This window comes from Emys orbicularis, chromosome 13 (genome assembly GCF_028017835.1).
Source record: "Emys orbicularis isolate rEmyOrb1 chromosome 13, rEmyOrb1.hap1, whole genome shotgun sequence".
NCBI classification, from domain to species: Eukaryota; Metazoa; Chordata; order Testudines; family Emydidae; genus Emys; species Emys orbicularis.
Genome location: NC_088695.1, coordinates 18,956,695 through 18,969,801, shown reverse-complemented (window position 1 = coordinate 18,969,801; position 13,107 = coordinate 18,956,695). Strand labels below are relative to the sequence as shown.

Here is a 13,107-nt window from a genome sequence, read left to right as displayed (position 1 = left end):
ACTACAGCGGGGGTCCGACCTAAGATACGCAACTTCAGCTACGTGAATACCGTAGCTGAAGTTGCGTATTTTAGGTCGGCTTACCTAGCGGTGAGGACGCGGGAAAGTCGACCGCTGCCGCGCTGCCGCCGCCTCCGCTGCCGCCTCCTGCCGAGGTGGATTTCCGGAGTCGACGGCAGAGCGATCAGGGATCGATTTTACCACGTCTTCACTAGACGCGGTAAGTCGATCCCCGATAGACCGATTGCTACCCGCCGGATCGGCGGGTAGTGAAGACAAAGCCTGAGACTTCCCCCCCACACACACCCTTCAGGGGTCAAAGCACTTCAGGTGGTGTTGGTAGCAACACCAGGCAGGTGTTTTCCAAACAGGATAGGTTTAAATAATCAACTGGGATACAGTATCAGGAAGTCCTTAGGTTAACTTAGGCCATACCTACACTGCCATGTATGTCGGCAAAACTTACATCGCTCAGAGGTGTGAAAAAAACACAGCCCTGAGCAACATAAATTTCACCAGCATAAGTGTTAGTGTGCACAGTGCTATGTCAGTGGGAGAAGCTGTTGTTGGGGTGGTTTAATTATGTTGATGGGTGAGAGCTCTCCTGTCGGCATAGGGCGGTTACCCGAGAGATCTTATAATGGTGCTGCTGCATCGGTACAGATGTGCCACTGTAAGTTCTCTAGTGTAGACATAGCCTTAGAGAAGCAAAGGTTAAAACCCAGTTCAGACTGGACAAAGCCAGGGCTTCACAAAGCCATGCTGTTGTAGGATCCATCTTCTCTCTCTGTCCTTCTATCTCTCAGTCCTGAATGAGAACTCCTATGTGTCTGTGAACCTTCTTCTTAAACAATGATCCCTGACACCTCTTGTCTCTGTTCTCCAGAAAAAGCCATGCTGTGTTCACACATTCAACCTGCTTGAACCACCTGTTGTTAAGGCTTAATGTCTGTCATTGTCTCTTCTGGATCTTCCATTGGTATGTTTTGGTTCTAGCCAGCTTCTGAGGGTGCATTCATGCCACCACAGAGAGATCAAACATCATATGTCTCCTTCTCTGTTCCAGGAGAAGCATTTTATTCTCTCTGCATCCAATGAGTAACAATGCAAAGACAAATGGTCAACTGAGACTCATATTGTTAATAGAATCATAGAATATCAGGGTTGGAAGGGACCTCAGGAGGTCATCTAGTCCAACCACCTGCTCAAAACAGGACCAATCCCCAACTAAATCATCCCAGCCAGGGCTTTGTCAAGCCTGACCTTAAAAACCTCTAAGGAAGGAGATTCATAAAAATATTGCAGAAAATTCCCACATTCATTACAGATGGGCGCTGGGGCATTGAGAGATTGGTGATCTGGGAGGCAAAATGGAGAGTGCTGGGGAATGGAATATTTGGAAGTTGGGTTGTTGCTGGATGGGCACAGCCAATGGGTGAGGGAGGTTGGGTGCTGGTGGGTACTTGGAGACTGAGATGGGAGAACTGTCCTGAACTCTAAATGTTTTCCTTCTCCAACAGAGAATGAAAAGCAATATACCCCCCAACTTCCATCCAACTCATGGTCTGTTACAAAACCTCAGAAGTGACTGTTAAAGCAGATTAAGTTCCCAAATACACAGGCTGTGGAAGAGTCAGATGTGTTCAACTGTTGATACTCGAGAGTACGACTTCACCAGTCAGGTTATGCAGAGCGTTGAATGGGGTGAATGTTTCTTTTTGGTGTCTGTTAGCGATGGAAGTGAAAGCCTTATGGAGCGTTGGTGCACGTTATCCACAGTGTTGTAGCTGATATGAAGATGGCAAGGAATACAGGAGTCTTTTCCCTTCTAATTTCCATGTTTTAAGGCTCTGGGTGGCTGGCATGTTCTGATGCCACCTTCACTGTCACTAAATGCAGTTTTCTTTGTGTTACTTATATATAGAAACTTTCAAACAAATGTTTTTCCCCAATATTCTGAGCTCATGCTTTTTCTCCTCCATCCCCAAACCCTGGTGCTTTGAGTAGAAATGGCTCATGGAGGGTAGTGTTCAAGTCGAGCCAGCTTTTACAAATCATTTTTCAAAGTGAAAAATGCTCTCCAGCATCTTCTTACTGGTTCCTTTTTGTTGTCTCTGTCCGTCATTTCTGTTGCAACCAAGGTCTACCTTTTAGCCCCTCCCTCTTCTGTCTTCAAAAATAAAAACTTCTCCCCTTCTAAAAAATGCTAAAGTTAACTCTCTGTGGGAGGGAGAAAATGTCCAGAACACATCAAAGAAAATGTTTTCAAGAAGACCTCCCCCTGCCCAAGGACCTCCTTGAAATTTTGACCACATGTAGGTGCTGCGTATGGCAACAGAAAGAGTTTTTCCGCTGAAGTAGGGTGTGTCTACACTGCAATGCAAGCCCAGGGTTAGCGGGACTTGAGTCAGCAGATGCTCGGTTTGAGAAACAATGGCTTGAACATTTGCACTGATTGCCAAACCCAGGTTAAGAATTTTTTAACCTAGGGCTCCAGCATCCACACTGCAGTACGCAAATCTGAGTCCAACCAACCAGATGGCAGTCTTCCAACACCCTCCGGAAGTGTGGCTGGTCTAGCCCTTTGTTCGTGGTGTGGCATGGGAAATCTTGACTGTTCACACCGCACGTTGCAGGAAGTTTGAACAGCTGCCAACACATCCTGCCAAACCGTCATTTTGCTCTGGGTGCTTCCAGAAACTGGAGCCAGCACATGAAGGAGTAGACCAGGGGTAGTCAATAGGTGCCCTGTGGTCCAAATCTGAACTGCCAGCGGCTTTTAAGTGGACTGTGGTGGGCGCTGGAACTCGTGGCTTCAGCCCCACTGGGACTCGTGCCAGAATTTGGGGCTTGAGCCGCGCAGGGAGCCTCCGTGAACTCCAGCACACCTGTTGGGGCTTCAGTTAGAGAGGGTAGGGAGAACACCTGCCCCCCAGAGTTTCGAGTCAGCCCTGGGCATCTGCCACTGTGGCTTGCTATGCTTGTCACAACCGTTGTGAAGCCAGAGGTGGGGCATTTCCTCCTGAATGGACCTAGGACAGCGATGGGCCACTGCACTGGTGCACTCAGCAACCACAGCTGGATCTGGATGTACCCAGGCAACAGAAATCAGGGGTGCTTTGTGCTCCTGCATTATGGATGTGCATGGGCCAATGGAAGAGGGAGAATAGTACCTCTATGAATGGGCTTGTTTGGGGACTGGGGTGACATTGATTGCTTGTATGGGAGGGAGGGTTGTTTGCCGAATTGTACTTTTGAATGATGTGACTGCTTATGAAATAGGATTGGGGGGAGGAAGCAGCGTGGATTGATGTATATAGCTGTATTGAGATGTGTGTTTTGCTTAGAACCTCCCAGTTGTCCCTGATCATGTGTTTCCCTTTATTATTTGAAATACACCTTATACGATGTGTTGCAGTGATGGCAATACAATTCTTTATTAAATAAAAAACCTTTATTTTTACACATGAATTGGAAAAGCACAATATTAAACCCTTGCCTGCCCGGCCAGCTTTGCCACTAGCCCACCAAAACACCAGCAACACCACAAGCTCTAAAAGTAACCAAGAACAAAGTGCATAAACAAGTGCAAATGGATGAGCTATGTACAAGACCTCCCCCTCTACCCCCACACTATTGCTCGTCCCTAGGTCCCGGATCTCCTTTCCCTTCCTTCCACGTTTGCCACACACTTGGTGCTGAGGCGGGGGGGTGAAGGCGTTCACAGGAGAGTTGTTCAGCACTGAGGACTCCATGGGGCACAGTTGTCCCGTCCAGCCACTCATAGGTCCCAACTACACTGGCCACCCAGCTGTAGAGTTGTCCAAGCTGTTTCTGGAATGCAGGCCAGGGTACTGCGGAGAGGATGCAGCCCATGATGTGGGTGCTGCAGGAGCCCGCGCCTTTGCGGCCATTAGAGACAGCAGCCACTCAAACGGTTCCCTCTCCGGTGCATTTTATCTTCCTCCCTTAACTGCCATTCTTGTTCCAGGGACTGTGAAGGGAGTGCCTGCTCCCCTGCTGTTACCCTATCCTCATGCTGTGAAGCCAGCCCGAGCTTTTCACATGTCTTTCCTCTTGCCGCAAGTCCCTTTGCCTTTGGCACTCGACCTGCATCTTGGCCCCATCCAGAATATCAACCATCAGTTCATCGTGAAAACGCTTCCTCTTGGAACAGTCTGCGAAGGCATGGGGAGCCAGGCTTCTGCAAGTCTGGGCAAGCTGTGGAGGTATGAACATAAGAATGGCCATACTGGGTCAGACCAAAGGTCCATCTAGCCCAGTATCCTGTCTTCAGACAGCAGCCAATGCCAGGTGCCCCAGAGGGAATGAACAAAACAGGTAATCCTCAAGTGATCCATCCCCTGTCACCCATTCCCTGCTTCTGGCAAACAGAGGCTAGGGACACCATCCCGGCCCATCCTGGCTAATAGCCATTGATGGAATTTATCTAGTTCTTTTTTGAACCTTGCAGCCTGCAGAGGCTGAGGAGCCAGAACCAGGACCAGACACAGAGGGTTATGGTCTCGAATAGCTCAGCAAAGGAGCACAGAAAAAAATCTTTTTGGAAGTTCAAGGACAGAAAATGTTCCTTTTTTTAAACTGAACTTCCATGTATCAGCAGAGGGCTGCTTCAGAGCCCGGACGCTGCCTGGACACAGCCGGGTTTATCGCGAGAACGGCAAGTTTAACATCACAATGCTTTTAAAAAAAATCTTTCAACTAAATGGAGTTGGGGGGAAGGTCGGTGGCGGTGCAGCGTGACATCAGTCTTCTCTCTCATTTCAGACATTGCACGTTTTGGAGGACATAGCTGTTCTCGTGGTGCCTGGCTAGCAAAAAGAGGTGTTATTCCAAGCTGCCCGTGGGAACCCAGGCATGTGTGCCACTGAAGTATTCAAACATAGGGTGACTGAACCACACATCTACACATGGAGTGGGCTGGTGAGCTATATAGTGGCCCTGGAAAAATATGCCCTTCCTTGAAATGTGACTACCTAGCTGAAGTTCCTGCTATGGGAAAATTTGCACCCAGGATTGGGTCAGGACTATGTCTCCAGCATTCATTATAGCTACACCTACCACTGTAAATGCAGCTGGAGCGCACGCAGATAATTCCCATTGACATTGCAGAGTTAAGGATTGAATTTTGCTGAACTAAATGTTATAGAAGGGCTTGAAATCCACTGGGCAACTTCGACTCATAGAAATGTAGGCTTGAAGGGACCACAAGAGGTCCTCTAATCCAGCCCTCTGTGCTGGGTCAGGGCCAAGTAAACCTAGACCATCCCTGCCAGGTGTTTGTCTAACTGGTTCTTAAGAACCTCCAATGTTGGGAATTCCACAGTCTGTCTTGGAAGCCTATTCCAGAACTTAACTATCAGGAAAAACTTTCTAACTATAAGGATATCTTACCTAAATCTCCCTTGCTGTAGATTAAGCCAATTATTTCTTCTCCTACCTTCAATGGGCATGGAGAACAATTGATCACCAAACTCTTTGTAACAGCCCTTAACATATTTGAAGACTGTTATTGAGACCCCCACGGTCTTCTTTTCTCAAGACTAAACGTGCCCAGTTTTTTTAACCTTTCCTCATAGGTCCAGTTTTCTAAACCTTTGATTATTTTTGTTGCTGTCCTCTCGACTCTCTCCAATTTGTCTATATCTTTCTTAAAGTGCGGCACCCAGAACTGGACACAATATTCCAGCTGGAGCCTCACCAATGCCAAGTAAAGCAAGACAATTACCTCCTGTGTTTTACATACGACGCTCCTCGTAATACAGCCCAGAAAGATATCAGCCTTTTTATTGACTGCATCACATCATTGACTCATATTGAATTTCTTATCCACTCTAACCCTCACGTCCATTTCAGCATTACTACTGCCTAGCCAGTTATTCCCCATTTTTTTAGTTGTGCATTTGATTATTTTTCTTCCTAAGTGTAAGTCCTTTACACTTGAATTTCATCTTGTTGATTTCAGACCAATTCTCCAATTTGTCATGGGTGTTTTGAATTCTAAATCCTGTCCTCCAAAATGTTAGCAATCCCTCCCAGCTTGGTGCCATGTGCAAATGTTAAAAGCATTGTCTCCACTCCATTATCCAAGTCATGAATAAAAATATTGAATAGTACTGGATCTGGACAGACCCTGCTGGGACCCAGCTAGATACATTCCCCCAGGGTTGACAATGAATCATTGATAACTACTCTTTCAACCAGTTGTGCACCCACCTTATAGTCTTTTCATCTAGACCGCACTTCCCTAGTTTGCTTATGATACTGTCATGTAGGACAGGATCAGGAGCGTTACTAAACCGAAGCTATATGAGATCTACAGCTTTCCTCATCCACTAGGCCAGTGAACTCAAAAGTTTTTTGTCAGTGAATCTGTCTCATTAATTCCTGCCACCAGAGGGCTCCATTTACTGCTAAGCGAGAGGCGGCTGTTCAGGATCTCAGGGAGGGTTGAGTTACTGTCCCTTCCTGTCTCCACCACTGGCTGCTGCTGCCGCCTCCATTGTGAGCTCGGAGCCCGGGCTCAGCCAGGGCCGGTGCAAGGAAGTTTCGCGCCCTAGGTGAAACTTCCACCTTGCGCCCCCCCCCCCCAGCCCTGTGGCAGCTCCCCACCTCCCCTCCACCCTGAGGCCCCCCCCCCCCACGGCAGCTCCCCCCCTGCCCTGAGGCGCCCCCCCCCCCCCCCGCGGCAGCTTCCCCCCCCCCCCCGCCCGGGGAGCCGTGCGGCAGCTCTGACCCAGGGGTTCCCCTGGGCTGCCAGCGGCGTGCTGACCCGGGGAACCCCTGGGCTGCCGGCAGCGTGCTGACCCAGGGGACCCCCTGGGCTGCCGGCGGTGCGCTGACCCAGGGGAACTCCTGGGCTGCCTGCCGGCGGCTCAGACTCCCTCTCCCTCCCAGCACAGCGGCCGCTGTAAAAAAAAAAAAAAAAAATTGGGGGCGCCGCTTTTTGGCGCCCCCAAATCTTGGTGCCCTAGGCAACCGCCTAGTTGGCCTAAATGGTAGCACCGGCCCTGGGCTCAGCCACTGCTGCTCCCCAACAGGGTCTGTGGGGGGACAGACCTGCACTAACCCCCCTCTGTGCCCAGCCCGGGAGAACTTTCTCCGGTGGCTGGAACCAGCCCTGGGGCAGCCCCGGGCTCTGCCGACACCAGCCCCTGAGCCGGAGCCTGCAGGTGAGGGGAGGGACCTGGGGGAAAGGGCTGGGGCCGGGCAGGAAAGTAGAGTTACCATATTTCAGCAAGCAAAAAAGAGGACGGGAGGAGCCCCGCCCCCGTCCTGCCCTAGCCCCGCCCCTTCCACTCCCACTTCCCGCCCTCCTCAGAACCCCCAATCCTCCCCCTGCTCCATGTCCCCTGACTGCCCCCTCCTGGGACCCCTGCCCCTAACTGCCCCCCAGGACTCCACCCCCTACCTAAGCCTCCCTGTTCCTTGTTCCCTGACTGCCCCCTCCTGAGACCCTCCCCCCATCCTAACTGGCCCCCTAGGACCCTACCCCCTACCTGTACTCTGACTGCCCCAACCCTTATCCACACCCCCACCCCAGACAGACCCCCGGGACTTCCATGCCCCGTCCAACCACTCCCCACCCCCTGATAGCCCCCCTCAGAACTCCCGACCCATCTAAACCCCTCTGCTCCCTGTCTCCTGACTGCTCCGATCCCTCTCCCCACCCCTGCCCCCTGACAGCCTCCCCCCAGAACTCCCAAACACCCCCCCCATTCTTTGTCCCCTGACTACCCCTCCTGGGACCCCTGCTCCCAACTGCCCTCCAGAACCCCACCCCCTACCTAAGCCTCCCTGTTCCTTGTCCCCTAACTTCCCCCTCCTGAGACCCCCCCACCCTAACCGCCCCCCTAGGGCCCTACCCCCTACCTGTACCCTGACTGCCCAAAACCTTATCCACACCCCCAGAAAGCCCCCCCTGAATACCAACCCCCCCCCCCCCCCCGCTCCCTGTCTCTTGAACAGAGATTCTGTTCCTATTTTAACAACGTTTCAGTGGGTTTAGCACTGGTGGCAGAGGCCGGTGTGATGTGACAAACTTCTTGGCTGTTACTGTCCTGAGCAAGCAGGTACGAACAGAGGATGCTCAGTCCCAGATCTGCTGAAGTAGCAGTGCCTGGTGGCCACTTTACTCTTCTGTTACTTCATGTGTTACATACGCAGATGTTGATAATATTTCTAATTGCATATTTTAATTTCCTAGCCTTCTATGTAGGCCACATAGTTTGTTCTGATACATTTCAGTGACCTTCCTCCTTTGGACAAGTTGACTGTTCTGGGCTGCCAAAATCCAGGCTTTTCTAAAATGAACGCTCCTGTTGCTCCTTTGCATTGGTTGGGTGAGGGCCACGGTGCTGACCTCACCTCTTTGGCCCTTTGGTGAAACTACGTTGCCTTGTCTCCACTCGGTTTTTCCAGGGGGGATTACTAATGCAGGTTAGTTAACACACTTTTGCTAAGCACTGAGGACACAGAATACAAGGCTGACTCAGATGTTAAATGAACCATTATTGTTCATGGCTTGACAACTGTGATACAGGTTGTGTGGCTCACACTGCTCCTTTGCCATCAGAGGTATTTGCGTCTGAGTGTCTGCAGCCCCCCATTGTGTGGGTGTCATGGAAAACCAGCTAAAACATTTTAAACTAAAGGAATTACCAGAGGCTTCCTCCCACCCCCGCCTCGCTCTATTTCCCTTAACCCCTTCCATTGTTAAGGGGTTGGCTAGATGGTCTGACACTGAGGCCTGGTCTACATTACAGAGTTAGGTTGTCGTAAGGCAGCTGACATCGACCTAATTGTGTCAGTGTACACACTAAGGAACCAAAAACCAGGAGACTATTCCAAGCCTGCATTTCCCAGCAGCACTCTGCACTCAAAATCGTTTTCTCTTAGCTTTATCTCAGGGCCTCAGACTGTGTCTGCTTGGCTTTCTCTCTCCGCTTCGCTCTTGTTCCTGTCTCTCTGTGCCTGTGTCTGCCTCTGGTGTGTGCACACACACACAGATACCAATCAAAGCCCTAGCCCCTGCATTTCAAGCCCCTTGGGCCATGATTCGACTTCTACGCCCCATTTCCATGGGCCTACGTTTTGTTTCAGTCAGCTGATTATGATGCCTTCTTTACATTGATTCTAAATGGAGGGCAGCAATGAGACCTGACCCACTATAAGGTTTAGCCCAAACCAAAACTATATTAATAAGCTTAAGATTCTGTCCCGGGTATTTTTAGTAAAAGTCACAGACAGGTCGTGGGCAATAAACACAAATTCACGTAAGTCCACAACCTGTCCCTGACTTTTACTAAAAATACCCTGGGGGTGGAGGACAAATAGAGTTCTGCTGGGGCTTGCAGCTGCTGTGGCAGGGGCTGACCACTGCTGCTCCAGCCCCAGGGGGACTGACCCAACCCCAGCCGCTGCTCCGGCAGGCTGGGGACCGCTGCTCCGGCGGCCCCAGGGCTGACCACTGGTCAGCTGTTCTGGCAGCCACTGCTCCAGCAGCCCCCCGGGGATGACAGCTGCTCCAGCCCTGCCCCAGAAGAAGTCCCAGAGGTCCCAGAAAGTTGCGGAATCAGTGACCTCTGTGACAGAATCGTAGCCTTAAATATTAATAACAGATCTGGTTGCATCTTAGTGTTCCCTTCCCACACTAATGGTTAATGGGGTCAGGGGCCATTCTGACACCTGGGAACACAGCAGGGAGGAGACACACTTGGGCTGTGAATTGGTTGGGTAGTGGCAGAGGAGTTGCTATATAGGCTCTGTGGCACGAGGATTGCCCTTGGTATGGGCAAGTCTGAAAGCTAGTCATCGAAAGGGACCAGTGACTTTGGGTGTCCCAGGTTCTGATTGTCCAGCTAGAGGCATCTCACTGGGGGCTGATTTCCAGAAAGGGTCAAGCACCATTTCTGTCTCCCTGTCTCAGGGCTGCCAACTCTTGTGATTTTTTTTTTTAATCACAAGTCTCATGATATTGGGCATAGGCACCGACTCCGTGGGTGCTCTGGGGCTGAAGCACCCATGAAAAAAAAAACAGTGGGTGCTCAGCACCCACAGGCAGCCTCACGGGTCAGGGACTCCCACTCCCACCTGCTGCGAATCAGCTGTTCCATGGCATGCAGGAGGCACTGGAGGGAGAGGGAGCAGTGGGGGCAGAAAGAGGTGGGGCAGGGGCAGGAAGAGGCGGGGCAAGGTGGGGGCTTGGAGGAAGAGGTGGAGTGTGGGCAGGGCCTAGGGTGGAGCAGGGGTCAAGCACCCTTTGGGTGATTTTTTTTCCTTAGAGCCCCAGCTCCAGGAGCCCTGTGATTCCATGAAGCTCTCAGGATTCTTTTAAAAAAATTAAGTGACATTCTAGCCCTGACGGTAGCAGAGAAAATATGAACCCAAGAGACTCCAAAGCAAGGAGGCAAACAAAATTCATCTCAAATATAGTTTCAATATCTTCTTTAAATGGCAGAATATTTCAGAAAAAATCTCATGATTTTTGAGAGCTCATTCATGATATTTGGACATTGGTCCCTTGTGCTAGAACAGAAGAATGAGGAGAAAGAGACCTTAGCTCGTTAGGACAATGACAGAGCTGAGAACAGAACCCCGGTCTCTTGAGTGTCTATCTCGTGACCTACCCACTAGGCTTCATGGCCTCTCAGCTGGCAGCATGCAGGGAGCCCTGCTAGCACAATGTGGCATCGGTCTGTGACTAGAGAATTAAAGCATCATTTCTTCTCATAGAAAAGCCACGTGTCTGATTTTAACTCTTCACATTCAAAGACGAGTCAGCTGTTCCATACTAAAAAATCAGTACAAAAATCACACCTGGGTACATGTGAGCGAACAAACTCACCCTGTGTGCAGGGAGCCCATCTAACCCGGGGCTATTTCTACTCCAGATCTCTCTGATGGAGCCAGGGGAGGAGCCGGGCCCCTTGGATGCAGAGGAAGGGGAGAGTCTACGAGGAATCTGCACAGGTGAGGAGTCTGTTAAATCAATTTGGAAACCAGGGGTGAGGGAAGGAAGCAGCTGGGATTTGCCCTGTGATCCCTCCCCACAGTTCTGCCCCATCTCACCTGGTCAGGTTTGCCCCAGCAGCGGTCACATCCTCATGGCTTCCCTGACCCACAAATACACCACTCTCCTCCTCCTGCTCCCTTTCCTGAGTATTCAGGGTGTTATGTGGAAGCAGATCTGGTCCTTCTGCTTTGGGGGATTTGGCCCCTAATTTCAGATCATATCATTATTTATTTCTGCCATTTCCCCTTCCCAAGGATTCTTTACTTCCCAGCGCAAGGAATGACTTGGAATTTTGCCCCTTTATTCCAGCAGAGGATGGGGCGGTAAATGTAAAGGAGGAGAATTGTCCACAGGGGGCGGTGTTGGGAAACACCGAAGGGAACGTTTGCCAGATTCCTGAGCAGGTGGCGGCCTGTGAGAGTCGAGGCAGCTCAGGTCAGGAAAAGATCCCAGTGGAGGAGGCACAGGGCAGAGCCACTTCCCCTGGCAGAGCTCTCAGGCAAACTAAAAATATTCAAGCCCATCAGAGAATCAGCCCTGGTGAGAAACCCTATAACTGCCCTGAGTGTGGCCAAAGCTTCAGTGTGAGCTCAGACCTTGGTAGACATCAGAGGATCCATACGGGGGAGAGACCCTTTAAATGCCTTGAGTGTGGGAAAAGCTTCTGTCAGAGCTCGCACCTTATCACGCATCAGAGGATCCACACTGGTGAAAAGCCCTACAAATGCTCTGACTGTGGGAAAAGCTTCAGCGCAAGCTCAGCCCTGATTGTACATCAGACGATCCACACAGGGGAGAGACCCTACAGATGCCCCGACTGTGGGAAAAGCCGCCTGAGCTCAACGCTGAGCACCCATCGGAAAATCCATACAGCTGCGAAACACTATGAGTGCCTTAAGTGTGGGAAAAGCTTCCACGTGCACTCCTACCTTCTTATCCACGAGGCTACCCACACAGGAGATAAACCCTATAAATGCCCCAACTGAGGGAAAAGCTTCAGTGCAACGTCCTACCTTATTAAACATCAAAGAATCCACACAGGAGAGAGACCCTTTAGGTGCCTTGAGTGCGGGAAAAGCTTCAATCGCAGATCAATCCTTCTTACCCATCACAGAATCCACACAGGGGAAAGACCCTACAAATGCCCCGACTGTGGGAAAAGCTTCAGTGTGAACTCAGACCTCAGTAGACATCAGAGAAGGATCCATAGGGGAGAGAAACCCTATAAATGCCCCAACTGAGGGAAAAGCTTCAGTGCAACGTCCTACCTTATTAAACATCAAAGAATCCACACAGGAGAGAGACCCTTTAGGTGCCTTGAGTGCGGGAAAAGCTTCAATCGCAGATCAATCCTTCTTACCCATCACAGAATCCACACAGGGGAAAGACCCTACAAATGCCCCGACTGTGGGAAAAGCTTCAGTGTGAACTCAGACCTCAGTAGACATCAGAGAAGGATCCATAGGGGAGAGAAACCCTATAAATGCCTCATCTGTGGGGAAAACTTCAGCAACAGCTCACGCCTTACTAGACATTGGAGAAATCACATGCAGTAGACAGCCACAATGTTTTGTTTTGTTTTGTTATTTGGTTCCCTTGTGGTTCTGCTCCAATCACACATCTGGGGACCGTGGGATCTATGGTTGGTTGGCTATGAGCACCGGGGGACTGAGAGACTGGAGATTCATGCGGCATGATGGTGGGTGCCAGAGAGGGGTAGGGAATATTTGGAAGTTGAGTTGTTGCCTGATGGGCTCAGCCAATGGGAGCGGGAGCTTGGGTGCTGATGGGTGGGTTACTTGGAGATTGGGATGGGAGGTGGAGGGGGAAAACTGTCCTGGAACTAACTGTTTTCCACTCCAGCAGAGACCAAAAAGCAACATGCCCCCACGCTTCCATCCAACTCACGCTTGGACACAAAACCTCAGCAGTGATCTCAGGGCTGTTTAAACAGATTAACTTCCCAAAAGCACAGGTTCTGAGATGTGCTGCTCTGTTGATACCAGAGTAGGAGTTCGGTATGACTGGAATTCAGGTCTTACATTAGCGGGTGAGTGGGATGAAGCCGGGTG

General features: G+C 50.6%; 1 protein-coding gene across 1 annotated transcript; it reads left to right on the top strand.

Annotated features, from left to right (window-relative positions):
* The first annotated feature begins 10,922 nt into the window (after nucleotides 1–10,922).
* Nucleotides 10,923–12,591, top strand: LOC135887553 (zinc finger and SCAN domain-containing protein 2-like). Its single transcript, XM_065415280.1, has 4 exons — nucleotides 10,923–10,992; nucleotides 11,345–11,863; nucleotides 12,023–12,202; nucleotides 12,278–12,591. The coding sequence occupies exons 1-4, from the start codon at nucleotides 10,923–10,925 to the stop codon at nucleotides 12,589–12,591; spliced, it is 1,083 nt and encodes a 360-aa protein (XP_065271352.1).
* Nucleotides 12,592–13,107: the final 516 nt, after the last annotated feature.

Excerpts from the sequence above, each read along its gene's own strand:
- LOC135887553 (XM_065415280.1), top strand. The coding sequence starts at position 10,923 with ATGGAGCCAGGGGAGGAGCCGGGCCCCTTGGATGCAGAGGAAGGGGAG. Across the intron at positions 10,993-11,344 it reads TCTACGAGGAATCTGCACAG|CAGAGGATGGGGCGGTAAAT; the intron begins GTGAGGAGTCTG and ends CCTTTATTCCAG. Across the intron at positions 11,864-12,022 it reads ATGCCCCGACTGTGGGAAAA|GGAAAAGCTTCAGTGCAACG; the intron begins GCCGCCTGAGCT and ends GCCCCAACTGAG.